The sequence below is a fragment of the Monodon monoceros genome, unplaced genomic scaffold, assembly GCF_005190385.1.
Source record: "Monodon monoceros isolate NGI ecotype Baffin Bay Population unplaced genomic scaffold, NGI_Narwhal_1 Super_Scaffold_9, whole genome shotgun sequence".
In the NCBI taxonomy this organism is placed as follows: Eukaryota; Metazoa; Chordata; class Mammalia; order Artiodactyla; family Monodontidae; genus Monodon; species Monodon monoceros.
The window spans coordinates 24,988,065-25,006,997 of NW_021703786.1; the positions used below are offsets into that span (position 1 = coordinate 24,988,065).

Here is an 18,933-nt window from a genome sequence, read left to right on the forward strand (position 1 = left end):
CCCATGCCCGTCCCTCCCCGCAGCCGGATGTCCTCAGTGGTCAGAAGTGAGGTGCTCGCCTGCGGAGCTGCCGGGGCTCAGGGTGGACGCTAAGGGGCACGCCTGGTTGGTGTGCTGCAGCCACTCCTGAGGCTTCCACAGCCCCCAGACCGCTGTCCACTCAGGTGGCTCATCTCGAGTCCAACCGGGATTGCAGCTGGGCTCTCACAGAGAGGACAACCTCCCGCCCCTGCCCCCAGTGTAGGCAGAAGTTCCCTCTTCTAGCATTGTGCAGCACTTAAAAACCTGGACCCATCCCTCAGAACCCAGATTCCCAGCTTCTCTTGAACTCTGGTGCTGGGCCTGTGTGTTTGGGGCCAGAATCGCTGGGCTCATGGCTGCCCCTCAGCAGCGCCTGAGCAGCTAGCTGCAGCCACCCTCGTGGAGTCTGGGTGCCAGCCACACTGACCCTCAACTGCACTATTAGTTTTCTCCTGCTTTCTCTGAACCTAGGCTCCTCCAAGGTACAGCACGTGCCCAGAGCACCTCTGAGTGAGGGACCCAGGAGGCTGTGCACCTGGGAATGGCTGCATGGACCAGGGGTTCTGAGGCTGCCTGGGTGAGAGACAGCAACTTCCAGGAAACTCCAGAGAAATGAGATCCTCTCCCTTACCAGTGGTGGCCACCAGCCAGCCCTTAATTTGGGCACACAGTCATTTAAACATGCCAAAGTTAAGTTTCTAAATGATTAAACCTGAAATACTTTTTTCTTAAAAGGTGTGAAACAGCTATGGTTGGTTTCTTGTGTGTTTGCCGCTGGGCTGGAGGAGGGAGGGTGTTTGGCCAGCTCCCCTCTCCCAGGGCTGGGTTGGGCGAGGAGGGTCTCCAGACCATCGTGAGGGCCAGTAACTAAGTCTTTGAGATTTCTGGCTTCCACTCTCCTTTTTATTTTGAAAGAATTAAAGTTCTAATGCTGATCACTGTATAGGCCCAGAGTGTCTTTTCCTTCCATGTTTACTCTTGTTTCTGTGGGCGCTGTCTGCTGGCACGGCTGCCCAGGGCTCAGGAGGCGCACGTGGGGCTGGGTGCAGCTGGATGAGGGTGCAGGGAGGCCGACAGCCTGAGCTTGGCCCCCTCCCCTCAGGGGTCCTGGCTCGAGTCGGGCCTGGGGCCGGCTGCCTCACCCAGATCCTGCAGCAGAGCCTGCAGCCGCCGCAGGCTGGGGCGCACGTTCTCCTCCAGCCACTCCTCCACTGCGTCTGGGTAGAAGACACGCTGCAGGGCAGCCTCCAGCTCCCCCACGAGAACGCTCCACCTGGCCAGGAGACTGAGGACCAGGAGGCAGTGAGCCTGCCTGGCGAGGGCCCTGGGGCATACCTCATGGCCTCCAGAACCCCACGGGTCAGTACATCCCGTACCTCAGTTTACTCATCCATAGAACAGGGCCGTTAGCACCAGCCTCATAGGGTTGTTGGGAATAAGTGAATGACTGTCACAGTTTGACCTCTGAAACTAGAAGGCACTTCACAACTGGCTGGAAGGGTTTTTCTTGGTGCATGAACCTGTTGACAGTTGACTGCATCTTATACTCAGCGGGGACAGTCTGTGTTGGCCTCTCTCAGGGCCAGGAGAGCACTGGGGAAGGCTGGCTGGGACCCTGTCCCCATGGTGACACATGCAGCCGCAGGGCCAGGATCAGCCCTAGGCAGTCTGGTTCTATGGTGAGCCCTGGACCCTGCTCAGGGCATCTGGTGACCCTCACCCTCTCAGGCAGGAACGCCCCAGCTTCTCTAAAGCCTAAAGGCACAGCTGATGCAGTTGAGTCACCTAGGAATCCACGGCTGCAATACCTAGAAAGCTTGTCCAGAAAGCTGCCAGCATGCAGTAGAGGGTGGGCAGCCTCGGGGATGGGCACAGCTGGGAGGGGCATGGGCTACCTGTGCGCCTGGGGCTGGATGTGCTGGATCATGACGGGGTGGATGAACTTCCGCCTGCGATGGTAGGGGCTGAACCAGCCGGTCACATACCTGGGGGCAAATCCACACACACAGGTAGGCACACTGTGGCTCATAAGGCTCAGTGGTTGTAAAATAAGACCTTTGAAAATCTGGTAGAAATTTTAAAAAGTTGTTTTCTGCCCAGAAAGTCTTCTTGCAGGATTGGCTGGCCCTCACCCTGCCGGGTGGGGGGTCACCCCCCTGCCCACTCACCTGTCCCTCTCCAGCAGCGCATCCACGGAGCTGCACAGATGGAGGCTGACTTGTGTGACGAGGTTCAAGACGTCGCTGCCAGGGAAGGAGCCGGCCCTCTCACTGCACAGGGAGCCACTGTGCTGAGGGTGCATCCAAATATGAGGGGACAGGCAGGGCTGGGGGGAGGGTGTTACCTCCTAAAATCCGTTGCTTCCAAGCTTGAAGTCCCAAGAAAGTTCTCCACTCTTGCTTTAACGTTTTCGGCAAAGCCTCCTAAAACCAACCACAGACGGAGGTTGGAGAGGCCTCTGGAGGAGAAGGTGGCCTGGACTCCGTGCTGGCTGGACCTCCTGGCCCTCAGGCATGGGTGGTGGGCAAAGCAACTGAGAAGGACCGCCGGCCAGGCCCAGCTGGGCACATGCTGACCTCAGGGATGGGTTAGCCCAAGGCTACTGCAGCCTGGTGGGGAGGTGAGAACACGCTGGAGGCTCTGTGCTGCCTGCCTCCTGGGGAAGGGGTGCCAAGGCCAATGTGCTCCTATTAGCACAGGCATCTGCTCTGTTGTCTGTACCTTTCCCCAAAGAGTTCAGAACTGACACTTCAAAAAAGGATAAGCCAGAGTCCCAGTATCTGTCCTTCCACCTCCCTGTAGCTCAGCACAATACCAAGTGTGTTTATTTTTCAGTCCTCACTTTCCTCAACCACCTCGATGTTTTTCTGTGCCAACACCACACACGTTGCTACTTAAATTCCTACCTGGTCCCGTATAACATGCAGTTTATGTAACCAGGGCCTCGTCACCAACCTTGCCTGCTGGTCTCCTCTGTCTCTAAGCATCTATGCCCACACCTGGCTGCTCCCTCGAGAACCAGAGGTGAGGGAGCTGCCTCTCTGGGGCCACACCCACCAGCACTGGGCATTCAGGATATTTATGCAGCAAAGGCGGGCCCTCTCCTGCACCCTATCCATGATGAATTTCCTTGTGGGTTCACTGTGCCTGCGGGGCATGTCCTCCTAACTTCCTGGTCTGTGTCTTGGGTTTAGGCTCGAAGACCCGGGCTGCAGTGGGGTGGGTGGGTGGCTGAGCCGGGGCCATGGGTGCGTTCCCCTCCCCCGCACTGGTTGGAAGACCACAGTCCAGCCCCGAGGAGGTGGCAGTTGGGGGCCCCGGGCACTAGGCTTCCTGGGAGAGGGGACCATACCATGTAGAAGCACCTGCAGACAGACAGCCAGGGACGGGATTCCCACGGGCAGCAGCTCGCACAGCACAGAGAAGTGGTCATACCTAAGTCCGTGGGAGAGGGGCGCTCAGCACAGCAGATGCTCAAACACGAGTCACCATAAGACAGGACAGGGATCTAGAAGCTTCTGCAGAGCGGTTGCTGCTTCCAGAAGGTTCCATGGCTTTGCAGGAACCCCACCCAGAGTGACCTGCCTGGGCTTAATGCTCTGTGGTTGCCACCCTGAAATCCCTAAGTTAACCTTTGACTCAGCTTTATGAGTGAGGGCTGAGGTCCAGTGGGTCAGCCCTGCCTCCTGCGCCCTCCTGTGGGTTCAGGGCCTCCTGCTCTTGGTGTCAGGGCCACCTGGCCTCCCCCTCAGGATGGGACCTGAGGGCAGGACTTGCCTGGGACCAGGGGTTTAACTGTAGCTCTACTTTTCAAATGGTGTGAAATCCTAAACAAGCCAAAGTCTGACCTCATGCTTCTCCCAACATGACCTCGGGTGGGGCGCAGGACGGGGTGAACAGGCAGAGACGGGTAGTTCGGACAGGGCATGGGCCAGGAGGGCCAGTGCCCTAGGGCCCTGAACACCCCAAGCAGCGTCCCCTCTGCAGAGGGTGGTGCGAGGGGCTTGACCCCAAGTGGCTTGTTTTGTGCAGCTGGTCCTTCCACACCCTCCTCAGAGGGCCGGCTGCTTCCCCTTGACCAAATGGCGGGAAGGACTGAGGCCCAGACTGGATGGGCCAAGGAGGGCAGTGTGTCCTAGGTGACGGGAGCCGCTTGGACCCTCCCGGGAAAGGCCAGCCCCGAGAACGTCCCTAGGGCCTGCATGGCCTCACCTCTGCCAGCCAGTCAGGACGATGCCCTGCAGCGTGTCCGCTGGCACACTGCCCGCCACCTGCAGCCACTGCATGTGGTTTCTGAGGTGGTGCTCGATGGGGGTCAGGGCCTGGCTTGCCCCCGTGGCTCCCTTGAAGGCACTGGCGGCCCAGAGCCAGGAGAAGCCGCTCTTCCGGTACTTCTCCATGAGGAGCGCTGGGTGAGCAAGTGAGAGGTGTGAGTGGCAGACGCTGAGGAGGTACAGCCGGGAAGCCCGAAACACACACTTGTCCGGGTGGAAAACCGGGAGGAGCCCATGACCACCGGGCTCTGCTCTGGTACTGACCCTTGCTGTGGACGTCCAGGTCGGCCCCGTAGTCCCAGAGCACAGGCTCCACCAGCTGCGGCACCCTCGATGCTGGGGGTGGAGAGAGGCTGTGAGGGTGCGTCCTTCTAACTCTCCCTTATTGCGTTAAAATGGATTTAAGTACAGACTCAATACTATGCTATGATTTGGGCTGTAAATGCCGCAGCCACAAGGCCAGCTGGCTTTGGAAGTGACTGGACACTGCTGGAGCTGCCAGGGGTGAGTCCCAGGCCAGCGGTCTCAGAGCTCCCTCAAGGGGGACACACTGTCTGCACGCGGGGCCGGCCCAGGTGCAACAGGAACATACCGCTAAGTGGACTTAATTATAATTAATTCAAACCCAAGTGGCCACATGTGGTAGAGGCTGCAGCAAGGACACCTGGGTGCGCCTTGCGGAAGCATGGGCCACGACCTCCCTGTCTCACCCCAGAGCCTCAGGCAGGCTGGGCCCCGGAGGGCTGGGGGGCCACTGCTTCCCTCCACCAGCCAGTGTGAACCTCAGTAGAGGCCCCTGCAGGGCTGGCTGTGCAGGTGTGTGGGGCTGAGGCCCCTAGAAGCACTGGAAGCTCTCAAGTGCCACCAGGGGCCCTTGCCCACCCGCACCCCCAGCTTTTTAGGGCCAGCGCCCCTCGGGGCCTCGTGCCGCTCTCTGGGTCAGATCTCTCACAACAGTACTCCTGGAAAGACTCCAGGAGGCCTTTTAGGGGAATGGCATTTTCATGTGAGAAACGGTCCTAACAGGATGGTCTAGAGTTAGCTTTGGTATGGATCTACCACACGGTCTCTCCTTGACAGTCGGGGGCTCAGAGTAGCTCGGCTTCCTCCCCTCATGGCACCAGGAAGCCCCCTGCGGAGCGTGGCCGGCCCCCCAGGGCCATGCCTGGCCGACCTGAGAGCTGGTCCTCGGGGATGTCCCGCAGCATGTCGTCCCACACCAGGGGCGTCGTGGTGGGGTGCTGAGCCTGCACATGGCTGGCCACCGCCTCCATGTAGGACAGACACAGCTCTGCTCTGGTGTTGGGCTCCTGCTGCAGCCACTGTCTTGAGTCCTCACCCTCTCCGAGGTAGTAGACCTGGGAGGAGACACAGGTGGGTTTGCCCCAGGACCACCCATCCTCACCCGCGGGTTCACGCTGGGGGACTCCTGGGGCAGCTGCCCACGGGGAGGAGACAGTGAAGGGTGCCCTTTCCTTCTGCACCGAGACCCGAACCTCGACTCAAGACTCCCTTGAGGCTGGGCAAGGGGGTCTTGAGTCTGGAGCCCCACAGCAGCCAGAAGGTGGAAATAACCAGATGTCCAATAACACAAGATGGATAAACAGAGCATGGCCCGTCCACATGCTGGAACATCACTCAGCCACGCTGGAGAAGGTGCCCAGTGAGAAAAGCCCACGCACGGGGCAGGACTCCATTTATGGGGTGCTGGGGGGGCAACGCAGAAATGGAAAGGAGACTGATGGATGCAGGGGCGGAGGATAGGGGGGCAGGGAGATGAGAGGTCCTGCAGTAGCCGGGGGGAGGGCTGCACAACACTGAGAATGACTTAAAAGTTACTGGATCATTCACTTTAAAGTGGTTATAGTGGTAAGTTTTATGTTATATGTATTTTACTACAAAAAAGAGATTTTTTTTTGAAGAAGAGGATCAAGCTCTGAGGTAAGATGTCTACAAACCACCGTCCCAGCTCAGATGCCTAAACTCAGACGAGCAGAGGCCTTTGGGTCACTGTGCTCGGTGGCTTGGTATCTTCCTGGCCACTGTGTTTCTCAAGGACAAGGAGGGCACCCCCGGGAACCACCTTTCCAGCCAGTGCTCCACAGCCCTAAAGTGGTAATTTCCTTTCTCCCACAGTCCAAAACTGTACTTCTTCAATTGGAAGAAAGTAACCGGCTCAAACTCATGGCCACACTGACCCCGAGGACATGAATGTGCCATAACCAGGGGCTGCTCTGCTGCTGTCCCGTGGGTGCCTGCACCCCATTGCACCCTGCTTGGCTCGGCAGGTTTGCCGGCGCGAGATCGCCTGTCAGCTGGGACCAAGGCCCTCACTGGGGACATCTCCTCGGCCAGCACTTCTTTATCCTCGGAACTACTTTTCTATTTAAGAGAAGAACCCATGAGGTGGGAGGAGGTGACCGTGAGGTGAAGAAAAGGGGCTGCTGCAGAGCTGGGGGAGCCGCCTGCTGGTAAGGCAAGGCACCCACCTCGTCACAGCCGATGTGGAGCCACCGGGCGCCCGGGTGCAGCGCCATCACCTGGTCAATCATGGCTCCAACCAGTGCCAGGGACTCCGCCTTGTGGGGATTCAGGGTGTTGGGGAAAAGGGCCACTTCCCGGAGGTGAGCGAGAGCCTCGTGCTTCAGCACAAACTGTGGGGAGACAACAGGAAAGCTGGTGACCCTGGGGAGGAGCTTGTCCCTGAGCTCCCCGAAGTCCGGCTCCTGCCTCTGCGTCCTGATGACCTCGCGTCTATTAGAGTCCCCGGAGGGGCCGGCGGGGCTGCACTGCGGACCAGAGCCAAGGTGCCAAGTGGGCGGGTCTCTGAGTAACCTGGCTGCTTGGTCAACAGTCCTTCTCCCTTCCAACTCTAACTGGGCTGAATGAGAAAACGGAAGAGATAGCTTCCCTTCACAACAGAATTACACACGGGTGGCCTTCTTGCTCAAGTGAAGAGGCTGGCAAATCCTCTCCCCAAAACAAGTACAAAGAGGAATGATTTGTCCAAAACGACCGTTTCAGGGCTCCAGAAACCAATCAAAGGTGAACAACAAATTGGGAAATGCGTGTTCATGAAAGGCTGCCATAACTTTGGGTAAAAACAGATTCTGCAGCTTCTGCCTAGGTGTTCCCACCCCCCACAATGGCTGGCTGTGGGTAAACCCGGCCTTTGGGGACCTGTCAGTAAAAGTGTCAAACTGTTCTGAATTATGCGGTCCCCACAGGGCTACAGAGGTGACACGTGTTCTCCGTACGCACCGGCTGGCTGGGGCCACACCCACCCGGGGGCCCGAGCAGCCTGGGTGGAAAGCAGAAGCCGCGGCAGACTGAGAACTGCCTGAACCCCGAGTGTGGCCTCCCAACCCCTGTGCCACAAGGTGGGGCCTTATGGGCTCGGGCACAACCACCACCCAAACCCTGCGGAATCATCAGCTGTGCAGACCGAAGAGTGACCCCTGGGGCAAAACCCGAAAACAAGAATACAAAACAGAGGCATCTGTGGCCACACACAGCTGGGGAGACACTAAATCCAGGCAACTTACAACTACCCATGGGGGGAGAAGTCAGACTTGCTATAACATATGATCTGAAATGTCCAGTTTTCAACCAAAAATTGAGACATGCAAATAACTGGAAAGTGGGACCCAGACTCAAAGGAAAAACAATTCTATGGCAACTGATGCTGAGTGGGCCTAGATGTTGGATTTATCAGACAATTATTTCAAAGAAACTATTATGCATATGTTCCAAGAATTAAAGGAGGGGCTTCCCTGGTGGTGCTGTGGTTAAGAATCCGCCTGCCAATGCAGGGGGACACGGGTTCGAGCCCTGGTCCGGGAAGATCCCACATGCCGCAGAGCAACTAAGCCCCATGCGCCACAACTACCGAGCCTGTGCTCTAGAGCCCATGCTCCGCAACAAGAAGGCACCGCAATGAGAAGCCCCCACACCGCAATGAAGAGTAGCCCCCGCTCACCACAACTAGAGAAAGCCCACGTGCAGCAACAAAGACCCAACACGCCAAAATAAATGAATTAATTTTTTAAAAATTAAAAAAAAAAGAATTAAAGGAAAGTATTTACAATAAGGGAAATTAAAAATCCATTCAGGGGGAATTCCCTGGTTGTCCAGTGGTTAGGACTCTGCGCTTTCACTGCTGAGGGCCCAGGTTCAATGTGCTAGAAAGCACATTTTCTTAATGTTGTATTTCACCTTGCACAATAATACTTTGATGAATATACGGTCAAGGAACTAAGATCTTGCAAGCCACGCAGTGTGGAAAAAAAAAAAAACATTCAGTGGGCCCAGCAGCAGATTTGAAATGTCAGAAGAGAGAGTCAGTGATTGGAACAAAAGATCAACAGAAATTCAAGCTGAGTAACCGAGGAAAGGTGCAAGAAAATGAACAGAGCCTCAGAGACCATAGGGCAACATCGAGCTACCAACGCATGAGCAAAGGAGTCCCAAAAGAAGAGAAGGGGACAGAAAAAAACATGAAGAAATGGCCCCAAACTTCACAAAAGTGAAGAAGCTCATCAAACTCCAAGGAAGATAAAGGCAAAGAAACCCAAACCTGGACACATCATAACCTAAAAGGCACATTTAGGGGAATAACACAATTAATGGCTGACATACCACGTTCTGGTTTGGAAAACTCAACACAGTAAAAAGGTAATTTTCTGCCAAAACTGATTTACAGATTTAACACAATCCCAATCAAAATCCCAGCAAGGTTCCTAGTAGATACGTAGAGAAACTGAATCTAAAATACATATGAAGAGGCAAAGGAACTAGAATAGCCAGAATAATTCTGAAAAAGAATAAAGTTGGAGGAATCTCACTACCTGATTTTAAGACTTACAATAAAGCTATAACAATCAAGATAATGTGGTATAGACAAAGGGATAACACATGGATCAATGGAACAGAATAGGGTCTAGAAATAGATTCTCATAAATGTGGTCAATTGATTTTTGACAAAGGTGCAAAGGCAATACCAAATTTCAAAGAAAGCAGTCTTTTTGACAAATGGTGTTGGCACCATTGGTCAAGGAGTGCCATACTACATGCAAGAAAAATGAACCTCCACCTCACACCTCACACAAAAACTAACCCCAAATCGATCATAAGTCTAAACGGAAAATGTTCAAGTGTAAGACTTCAGAGGAAAACAGGAAAAATCTTCATCACCTGGTGACTGGCAGAGTTCTTGGAAAAGACATCAAAAGCATGATGCATCAAAGAGAAAAACTGATAAACTGGACTTCACCAAAGTTAAAGACTTTTGCTCTTTGAAATACACTGTTAAGAGAATGAAAGGACAAACTGCAGATTGGGAGAAAATGTTTGTAAATCACGTATCTAACAAAAGACTTTGTCCAGAATACACAAAGAATTTTAAAAACTCAACAGCTCACAAAGTGAAACGCGCAAAATCCTTGAACTGTGCTTCACTGCTGAAGAGGGTATTCTGATGCAAGTGACCAGACGTAGAGTCTTCGCCAACCCTGCTGACACTCGACTTCGGACCGCTGTCCTCCAGACAGTGAGAACAAATGTCTGTAGTTTAAGCCGCCTGGTTTGTGGTCCTTTGCTATGGTAGCCCCAGGAGACGAATCCACCGTAAGAGCAGAGCAAGGCCACTTAAGGAGCAGGAGGGCGTGGTACGATGGAGCTGTAGTTGAAGCGCTCAGACCAGCTGTGGTGGGGAGCAGGGCGCGGGGTGGGGATGGGCGGAGTGATGCTGGGAGACCCACTGGAGGACTTTACAGCCGGTCCGGCAGTAGCTTAGACAAGGATGGTGACAGTGGGACGGAGGGAATGCTGACTCAGGAGGCAGAGGAGCAAAGTGTAGGATCTGACAGTAGACGGGAAATGACTCAGGAGGCAGAGGAGCAAAGTGTAGGACCTGACAGTAGACGGGAAATGCAGCTGGAGTGGGGGGGTTGGGGATGGTACAGCCCCTCCCTGAGGCTGGAAGAGGCCTCACAACAGAGACGCCAAGCAGACAACTGTAGACTAGAACCCAGGGTCTGCACGAGAGACGGGAGTCCTGGGAGTCACTGAGGACAGGAAAGGGAAGCAGGAGGGGAAATGGCTTTATCCAGAGAAGGAGTGTGAAGTGAGTAGAGGGCCCTCGAGAGGTGCCATGGGGACAGCCAAGTCCAGTGCAGCTACAGGACAGCACACGGAGAAGATGTCGGGCACAGCCAGAGCCGGGGACCAGGAGGCCATAGGGTTTAGGAGGAGGGGGTTGTGGGTAACGAGTGTGTCAGGACCGGAGCCCAGAGAGCACAGCAGGGAGAGTCCACCAGGAGAGCTGGACGGCAGATGGTGGGAGAGAATCCCTGAACAGGAAGGAAAGCGCCATCACTGGAAGTGAAAGTGAAGATGTGGGGGAAGGACTGCTGATAGATTTAAATGGAGCCTGAGAGCCATTAAATCAGTATTATGTTTAATTTGCTTCCCCTTATCTGAGGCAGACGTGAAAAGTATTTTTGAAGATCACATAGGAGCTTGGGAGAATACTTTCAAAATTAAGTGAAAAAGGAGACCACAGAAAGCACGTTTTCTTTTTTTTTAATAAAGTATTTTTAAAAAAATATTTATTATTTTGGCTGTGCCAGGTCTTAGTTGCAGCACGTGGGATCCTTAGCTGCGGCATGCGGGATCTTTAGTTATGGCATGCAGGATCTGTTTTTAGTTGTGGCATGCGGACTTCTTAGGCACAGCATGCATGTGGGATCTAGTTCCCCGACCAGGGATCAAACCCGGGCCCCCCGCATTGGCAGCACAATCGAACCAGGGCTCCCTGCATCGGGAGTGCAGAGTCCTACCCACTGGACCACCAGGGAAGTCCTAGAAAGTACATTTTCTTAATGTTGTATTTCACCTTGCACAATAATACTTTGATGAATATACGTTAAAAAGGAAAACCACCCAGTCTGCAGGGCTCTGTGGGAATCAGGCCCCCCATCCAGCTCTTCCCCTCCCCTCCTTGGACAGAGGGTGCTCCCACCTAGAGCTCCGAGCTCCTCAGCCGTTCACAGAGCTTCTCTGTACAGTGCTGAGCTGCTCCCTGCCTGTGTCTGGCCCCGTCCGCACACCCCTGAACCCCACACCTGGGTACCAGGTAACTTTCCTTCCTCCCACTTACCTCCATGTGCCCAAATGTCTGCACCAAGGGAATGACCTCCAGCTCATTCAGTGTGGCCTGATGCAGGATCTCTTTGATTTCGGAGGGGCTAGAGAGACCAAGACCACCCAGAGAGGTTCACACAGGCTTCCATTCAGGCTCCCCCCAACCCCCCTCGTCAGGTTCCTGGGGGAGTCTACCGCGGAAACTAGCAGGGGTGCTAACTCTGAAAAGCCCAACGGATATTCTTAAGTTTTCAGAGAAGACTCCCACGCTAGAGTTTAGGAAAACGATGCTGTTATGTCAAGTAACAGTTTACTTCTTGTGGGAATAGTACCAGCTATTCTGACCCAAACTCAACAAGAGGCTAAAGTCATTTTACAAGAAACTAGGCCACACAAGCAATCATATTTTGAGCAAAGGTGGAAAGATGGGCCTGAGAACAAACACACCACCTGTTTCTGTACAGCCTGTGACCTAAGAATGGTTTCTATGTTTTAAAATTGTTGAGAAAACTCAAGAGAAGAATATTTTGTGACATGTGAAAATCGTATGGAATTCATCCTTCAGTGTCCACAAATAGGGTTTTATTGGAACACAGCCACACCCACTCATTATTATCACTTGTGGCTGCTTTTGCCCCACTATTAGTTGTAACAAAGATCAGATGGGCTGCACAACCTAAAATATCTACTGTCTGGCCCTTCGTACAAAAGGCTGGTGATCCCTTTAATAGAGGAAAGAAAAACGAAGAGTTTCAAGATTCAGGTGGGAGTGTCCCTTCAGGCCAGCATTTCGTCGCTGAGGCCACTGAGGACGCCATCCTGGAAGGGCCCACTGCCTGCTCCACCATGAGTTGTCATTTGTGAATTTATCTCAATTTCTGTATGTGTTTGAACCATCTCTAAAGTTAACCAGTTCTATAGATGAATTGATTATATAAAGTTCTGTCTGTAAATATACCTTTTTCAAGCTTCACCGGAACCCTGGCACCTTTTTCACTTTCAAAAACAAAGGAACAAAACGTGTTCATTGTAGGAATAAACACGAATACCTCCGCCATCTCACCACGTTAATGCTCTGGTTCATGCCTTTCCTGTTTCCTGCCCACACGTACGTGCTGGGAGTTCTACCACATGGAGCCAAGCTGCCCTCCAGGACAGCTGGGCTGCTTCACAGCCCACCAGTGGGAGGCTTGCTCCTGCTCACCCCCGTGGACACAGAGCACTGGCATTTTTTTAAAAGCGTCACCAATTTGGTAGCCAAAATGGCATTTCACTGTTATTTTATTACTATCATATACTTATTGGCTATTTTTCTTTCTTTTTGGGGGATCAGAATGTTCTTTGCCCATTTTCTTTTGGGCTATTTATTACCGATTTACATGGATACCCATAATTTTAAAGCCAAGTGGGGTGCACCCATGACCACACTATCCGACTTCACTGATTCTGATTCTCTCCCCTTTAATCCTCACTTTCCTGGTGAAGATCCCACCTTAAAGAGCAGCCCTCCCTCCCCTGCATGGACACCTTCAAAGTGTCCTCCACACACTTCACACCCAGACAAGACTGAAACAGATCACAGCGCTTCCTTGTGGGGGATCACAGCTGATGCTTATTTTCTTTTAAACGTTTCTAAATTCTCTTCAGTGAACATGCTTTATTTTTATGATTAAAGACATGCATTTAACAAGACAGAAGAGGACTGTCCTGCTGTCGTTCAATTCTCGCCTGCCCTCCACTCCCTTCCAGGTTGCCACCCCACACACCCCGTTTTCTCTGCAGAGGCATTGCCTTGCTTGGCGGCTCGGGTACCTGTATGCGTGCTTGGCCCTCAGCAGCCTCAGGTGGCCCTCGTAGGGAAACATGTCTTCATACTCGATGAGGAGGCCGTTGGCACCCAGGGCATGGAACAGGGGGAAAATCTGGGGGAGAGGGGGATGTGATGAAGAAATGACTATTTGAACAGAAAGTGACACATGTGTAGCTCATGGACTCATTCTTCCAGCTGATGGACATGGATCGTAGTTGATCTTTGTATTCTTCCCACGTACTCCGTGTGACGCCAAATCAAATTCTAATGTAGTGATGTTTTCATTTGATACAAGGGGGCGGAATTGGGGGGTGCTGGGGTAAGGGGAGCCTACAGGGCTCTGGAGGGTTACTGGAGCACCTGGAAGGAGCCTAGAGGAGGGAGATGAAGGAGGAAAGAGGCTGTCCCGCTGTGCTCATGGGGTCCCTCCCCTGGTTCTCCCCCACTTCTTTCTCTACCTTTATCTCAAAGAACATGGATCCCTATCCTCCAGTACTTTTAGGACTGTGTCTACTGTACACAGGACTGAGATTTTCTTCTAGCCTGGCATCACGGCCAGGGGTGGGTGTTAAGGGAGGGGGCTCCTGCAGAAACTCAGAATAGTAACCCACCTCCAGACAAGGGCCACTGTGAGTTTTATGTGATTTGTAGCATTCTTGTTGATGTTGCTGTCAGAAGTTTTCTTTCCCCAAGAATATGGGGATGTTCTGAAGCATGCTGGATGGAAAGAGGAAATCAGCTTGGGACTAAGAATTAGCTGGGATAATTGTAAAACGGGTAATCAATAATTGACTGCAAATTACAAGAAGAGGCAGATTGTGGAAAGGAGTCAAACTAACCCAGGTCAGTCACTTACACAAATGGAACATAATGGTTACGGCATTTTCGTATTTTCCTCAGCGTTTTTGCTCCTGGTTTCCCTTGTAGCCTTTTGGCCATCTGACCACTGGGTGGCCTCTTTGGCACTTCTATTGGGGGTGGTAGGGATCCTTGGTGCTGTTGGTGGCTAAGGGGCTAAGCTCAGCCTAAGGGTGCCACCCAGCCAACTTGTGGAAACAGGAGGAATAAGAAATTGTTGTCTAAACCTCTGACTCTGTCAGCAGCAGCAGGTAATGAAATGGGGGCTCCAGCTACACATAAGCTGGATCTTCTCTGCCTGTCTTCCACATCTATCCATTTGTCACCATGCTTTTATCTCTTCACACTTGACTTTTTCTTCTCTGCCATTTATTTCCCGATACTGTTTCCCATGGTGTCTATTCACTTTTGTTCTTTTTCTAGTTTGGTCTCTGTTTCTGACTTTTTTTTTTTTTTCTTTTTCTTTCTAATTCATTCCCGAGTCTGGAGGCAATCTTTTCACAACCTCATTCTGTCTGGCTGTCACATTTCTGGGCTTTTCTATTTCTGACTTACACTGTTCTTCCATAACTGTATCACTTTCCTAGTATCTCTGCTCTCTTTCTGAAATACTGCGGAACTATGTCATCTGCTTTGTGGTCACACGTTCCTGGTGCACCTTCACTGTTACTCAGATCATCGTCCTCTTTTTTCTTAGTGTCTTTGTGTGGCACAACTACACTCCTTTTCTGTTGCTCATTTTTAAATGAGATGTGTTTTCTTGTGTTTTTGAGAGCAGGTTCTTCTGTTTGGGATGGAGCTGGGCCAGCCCAGGGCTCCCTCTGCTGCTGTTACATAAAGGATTAGCGGTTATGGACTTTGTGCAGCTACTGCCACAGCACGTGGTCTCCACTCCCTCTGGATCCCGTCCCCCCAGTATTTGAAACTTCTCTCCACTTCACCCTCAATGTTCCTGCCCAGCTCAATGTGGATTTTTCCCCCAACACTGTGTCCTTAGTGTGGGCTCTGTCCTTCTGGAAGAAGGTTCTGGAAGGTATTCTGGAGTGCTTTGAGGCCTTGGGCACTCACCCTCAACCTGGAGCCAGGGACAACTCGCCCAGTTTCTGACAGACCTTTACTAGCTGGGCTCTTTTCTGGGTCCTCTGGTCTTGACATTGTCTGAATTCTCTTTTCTCTTTCCTCTACCACCCCCTGCCTGGCTGCTAACCCCACGTGGGTGTTGTGCTATAGGTGGTTTGGCCCCACCCCTTGCATTTTGGAACTCACGGGGATGCCCTGATGCCTACTTTTGATTTAGAGTACATATGTTTTCTGTGGCTGCCATAAGAAGTCACCACAAACTGGGTGGCTTGAAACAGTCAGAATTTATTCTCTCACAGTTCTGGAGGCAGAAGTCCCAAATCTAGGGTGTCAGCAGGGCCATGCTCCCCCTCTGAGGCTGTAAGGGGAATCCTTCCTGCCTCTTCCAGCTTCTGGGAGTTTCCAGCACCCTTGGTCCTCCTGGGCTTGTGGACGCATCGATTCTAATCTCTGCCTCTGTCCTCATGTGGTACCTTCCCTGTGTCCTCACATCATCTTCCCTCTGTGTATGTCTCTGTGTTTAAATTCTCCTCTCCTTATAAAGCCACCACTTATTGGATTAGGGCTCACCCTATTTCCATATGACTTCATCTTATGTCAACGACATCTGCAAAGACCGTGTCTTTAAATCGGGTCACATTCCAAGGTCCGATGGGTTAGGATTTAAACATATCTTTTTGGGAAACACGATTCAGCTCACAATGAAGAGGTTGTGTGTGTCTTTTGTCCTTTCTGTTTTTCCTTTTGCTATCCTGGTTGCTGTCTGCTTTGTGAGGGGATTTGGGGGAAATTCAAAATCTATGCTGTTGCCACCACCGTGCCCCAACGCAGAACCCACAGTTGTGTTCCAAGCACACGTCTACAGAACATCGATTGTTCACAACTTCATAACCAAACCCAAGGCAAAGTGATTCTCTAGAGGAGAAAGGGAGCTCTCACCTCCGAGAGGTAGCAGACCCTCGGTGGGGCTCCTTTCAGGTCCAGATGAACTAGTCGCATCTTAAATGGTGAGCAACCCGACATCGTACTATTTTTTGTGAAATCATGTGACAAAAAAACCTCTTGTCTGGACACTTCTTCCTAGTGGAGAAATTCAGGGTTATAGACTCCAGAGGCTCAACTGGCCTGGTCCTTCCAATGTCTGTTTCAATTCTGACATGAACTGGGAGGGAACTCATTTCACCGACATGAAATCGAATCAAGATGTCTGTCTTGGGACTTCCCTGGCGGTCCAGTGGTTAAGACTCCATGCTTCAGACTTCCCTGGTGGTGCAGTGGTTAAGAATCCACCTGCCAATGCAGGGGACACGGGTTCGAGCCCTGGTCCGGGAAGATTCCACATGCCGCGGAGCAACTAAGCCCGTGCGTCCCAACTATTGAGCCTGCGCTCTAGAGCCCACGAGCCACAGCTACTGAGCCTGTGTGCCACAACTACTGAAGCCCGTGCACCTAGAGCCTGTGCTCCACAACAAGAGAAGCCACCGCAATGAGAACCCCGCGCACTGCAACAAAGAGTAGCCCCTGCTCGCCACAACTAGAAGGAAAGCCCGTGCACGGCAACAAAGACCCAACGCAGCCAAAATAACTAACTAACTAACTAAATAAATAAATAAATAAAAAGACTCCATGCTTCCACTACAAGGGGCATGGGTTTGATCCCTGGCCGGGGAACTAAGATTCCACATGTCACGCAGCGCAGCCAAATCAAAAAAAAAGGATGTCTGTCTCCATGTTCAAACATAGGGACCCTTGCCATTTAGTTGTGATTTGTCCCTAAAATAGAATAGCACTGTTTCCTTATAAAATGGCTATAATCTGTAATAACACAAATGACTGCAAAATAATTTCTTGTTTTAAAGACCCTCTTATCCTATGTATACTATGCCTGTGAAAACAGGCAAATATCTCAAACACTTTTCAGGCCCCACAATATGATGTTTTTGTAGAAAATTTGTCCTCAATTTTATTCTACTTTGAATAGCGTTAAAAACAATTATGTTTCTAGAGTTCGAGTCAGCTTGGTTGTACAGAGGAAGAAGCTCTAAAAATTTATTCTAGGTCAGAGAAAACTACCTATGATTTAAAACAGGCCACTGATAATTTAAAAAACAAGTAAGCCACAGTTTATCAGTGCTGGCTAGTTTATGTTAAACTAGAGAAAGTATCTGGATGATACTGAACCAGCTAGGAAGCAATGAAATCTTATTTCTTCTATCATAAAACACAAAGGATTAGATTGGAAAACGAAGAAAATCTTTGTACATTGGTCATATGTTCAGCTCAGTAATTCAAACTACTCATTCTGTGCAAGGATTCATAAATCTCTGACCTTAAGGAATCCATAATATAGCAGAGGAAATAACAATAATGCACACAGAAACCAATCAGTTTGATTTTTTTAAGAATAAACTATATTCAAGACAGTTTCAATGACAAAGTTCTTAAAGCAATTACCTAAATTACCACTGATAAGTGGATGAGTTTAAGACAAAGCATTCTGAAAAACTGCAATGTTTTAAAGTTGAATTGTTTTACATTTAAACCCACCCCCCCAAAAAAAACCCAAATCTATTTTCCTGGGAATAGAATTAAAAGAAAAAAAATTTTTTTTAAAAATATTTTCCTGGCTGCGCCGTGCGGCATGTGGGATCTTAGTTCCCCGACCAAGGATCGAACCTGCGCCCTATGCATTGGAAGTGCAGAGTCTTAACCACTGGGCCACCAGGGAAGTCCCAAAAGAAAAAATTTTGAGCTGAGAAGTCTGCATTGGTCCTGTGTGTGCCTCCTCGTGTTCAGAGAGAAATTCTCCAATTATTCTTGTAGTCCTAGGGCAGGAATGAACACAAACATCTTACCTGCATCAGACACATTCAGAGTTGTTTACCAATGTAAGTTGCTGCAAAATCTAAAGGAAAAGGAGAGGAAGAATTCAGTAATCCATCTTGTGAGTCTGTAGTTCTTTGCTTTGATTCCCTCCTGCATGAAGTCTATAGAAATGTGATTATTTCAAAGACTTGGGTCAACTGTCATTGTTACCAGACAACCTGGCAGGTCTGCAATTGTCCCAGTTCCTCGGGCTTCCAGGTAAGTTACCAGGAAATGGCATCTGATTTCCCCAGTTTCGGGACTGTTGGGCAGATCTCTTGTTCAATGAGTCTAAGTAGGTTTTCTTTTCCCCCGTATCAGTAAATTACTCACCTTCTTCAGACTTAATCCTCATGAATGAACCTCACTGCTAATTCCACTCTTTCAGAATCAGGTATCTCCACAGGGCTGGTTAAGATCTTACTTCTTGCCCACTGGACGTAAGGTTCTCTAGGGAAATTGAATGTCGTAAACAAAGCAGCAGGGCCTAACGGATACATGTGTACTGAGCACCAACTGGACCCAGTGCCCTCCAGTGTGGCATGGGCCGGGGGAGAGGGGCATGGAAACCCCACAGAAGAGGGTGCGAAGTCCCTGGGAGGAGGGCTTGGAGACCCCGGGCGGGGAAAGGGCTTGGAGAGCCCCGGGAGGAGGACTTGGATACCCCCGGGAGGTGGGCTTGGAGACGCCGGGAGAACACGCACGGCTGGGCGAGGACACACTTCAGACGAAGACTTGGAAACTCGTCGGGTTCCGCGGAGGGCAGGGGAGGAGGACGGGCAGGCAACGGCGGGTGCGCCGCGGATGCCCTCAGGTCCCCGTTCCGTCCCACTCGGCGCTCGGCCTCCGATTGCTCAGGCCTGGCCACCAGACCGGAGGTCG

The 18,933-nt window shown here is 51.4% G+C and overlaps 1 protein-coding gene across 3 annotated transcripts; it reads right to left on the reverse strand.

The window, feature by feature from the left end:
- Positions 1-1,007: 1,007 nt before the first annotated feature.
- Positions 1,008-18,908, reverse strand: HEXD (hexosaminidase D). 3 transcript variants are annotated; one of them, XR_003791857.1, is made up of 15 exons: positions 18,385-18,905; positions 18,042-18,091; positions 16,126-16,266; positions 13,251-13,360; positions 11,455-11,542; positions 6,785-6,949; positions 5,470-5,653; positions 4,560-4,631; positions 4,234-4,429; positions 3,374-3,456; positions 2,366-2,444; positions 2,190-2,291; positions 1,917-2,006; positions 1,398-1,541; positions 1,045-1,306 (listed from the first exon to the last, which is right to left on the reverse strand). XR_003791857.1 is itself a non-coding variant. In XM_029211062.1 (14 exons), the coding sequence occupies exons 2-14, from the start codon at positions 18,054-18,056 to the stop codon at positions 1,120-1,122; spliced, it is 1,512 nt and encodes a 503-aa protein (XP_029066895.1). In that variant the 5' UTR covers positions 18,057-18,091; positions 18,385-18,901; the 3' UTR covers positions 1,008-1,119. The 3 variants fall into 3 exon arrangements, 2 of the variants coding, with proteins under 2 accessions (XP_029066895.1, XP_029066896.1); XM_029211062.1 differs by lacking the exon at positions 1,398-1,541 and having other exon boundaries at positions 1,008-1,306; positions 18,385-18,901; XM_029211063.1 differs by having other exon boundaries at positions 1,055-1,541; positions 18,385-18,908.
- Between the last annotated feature and the right edge of the window lie 25 nt (positions 18,909-18,933).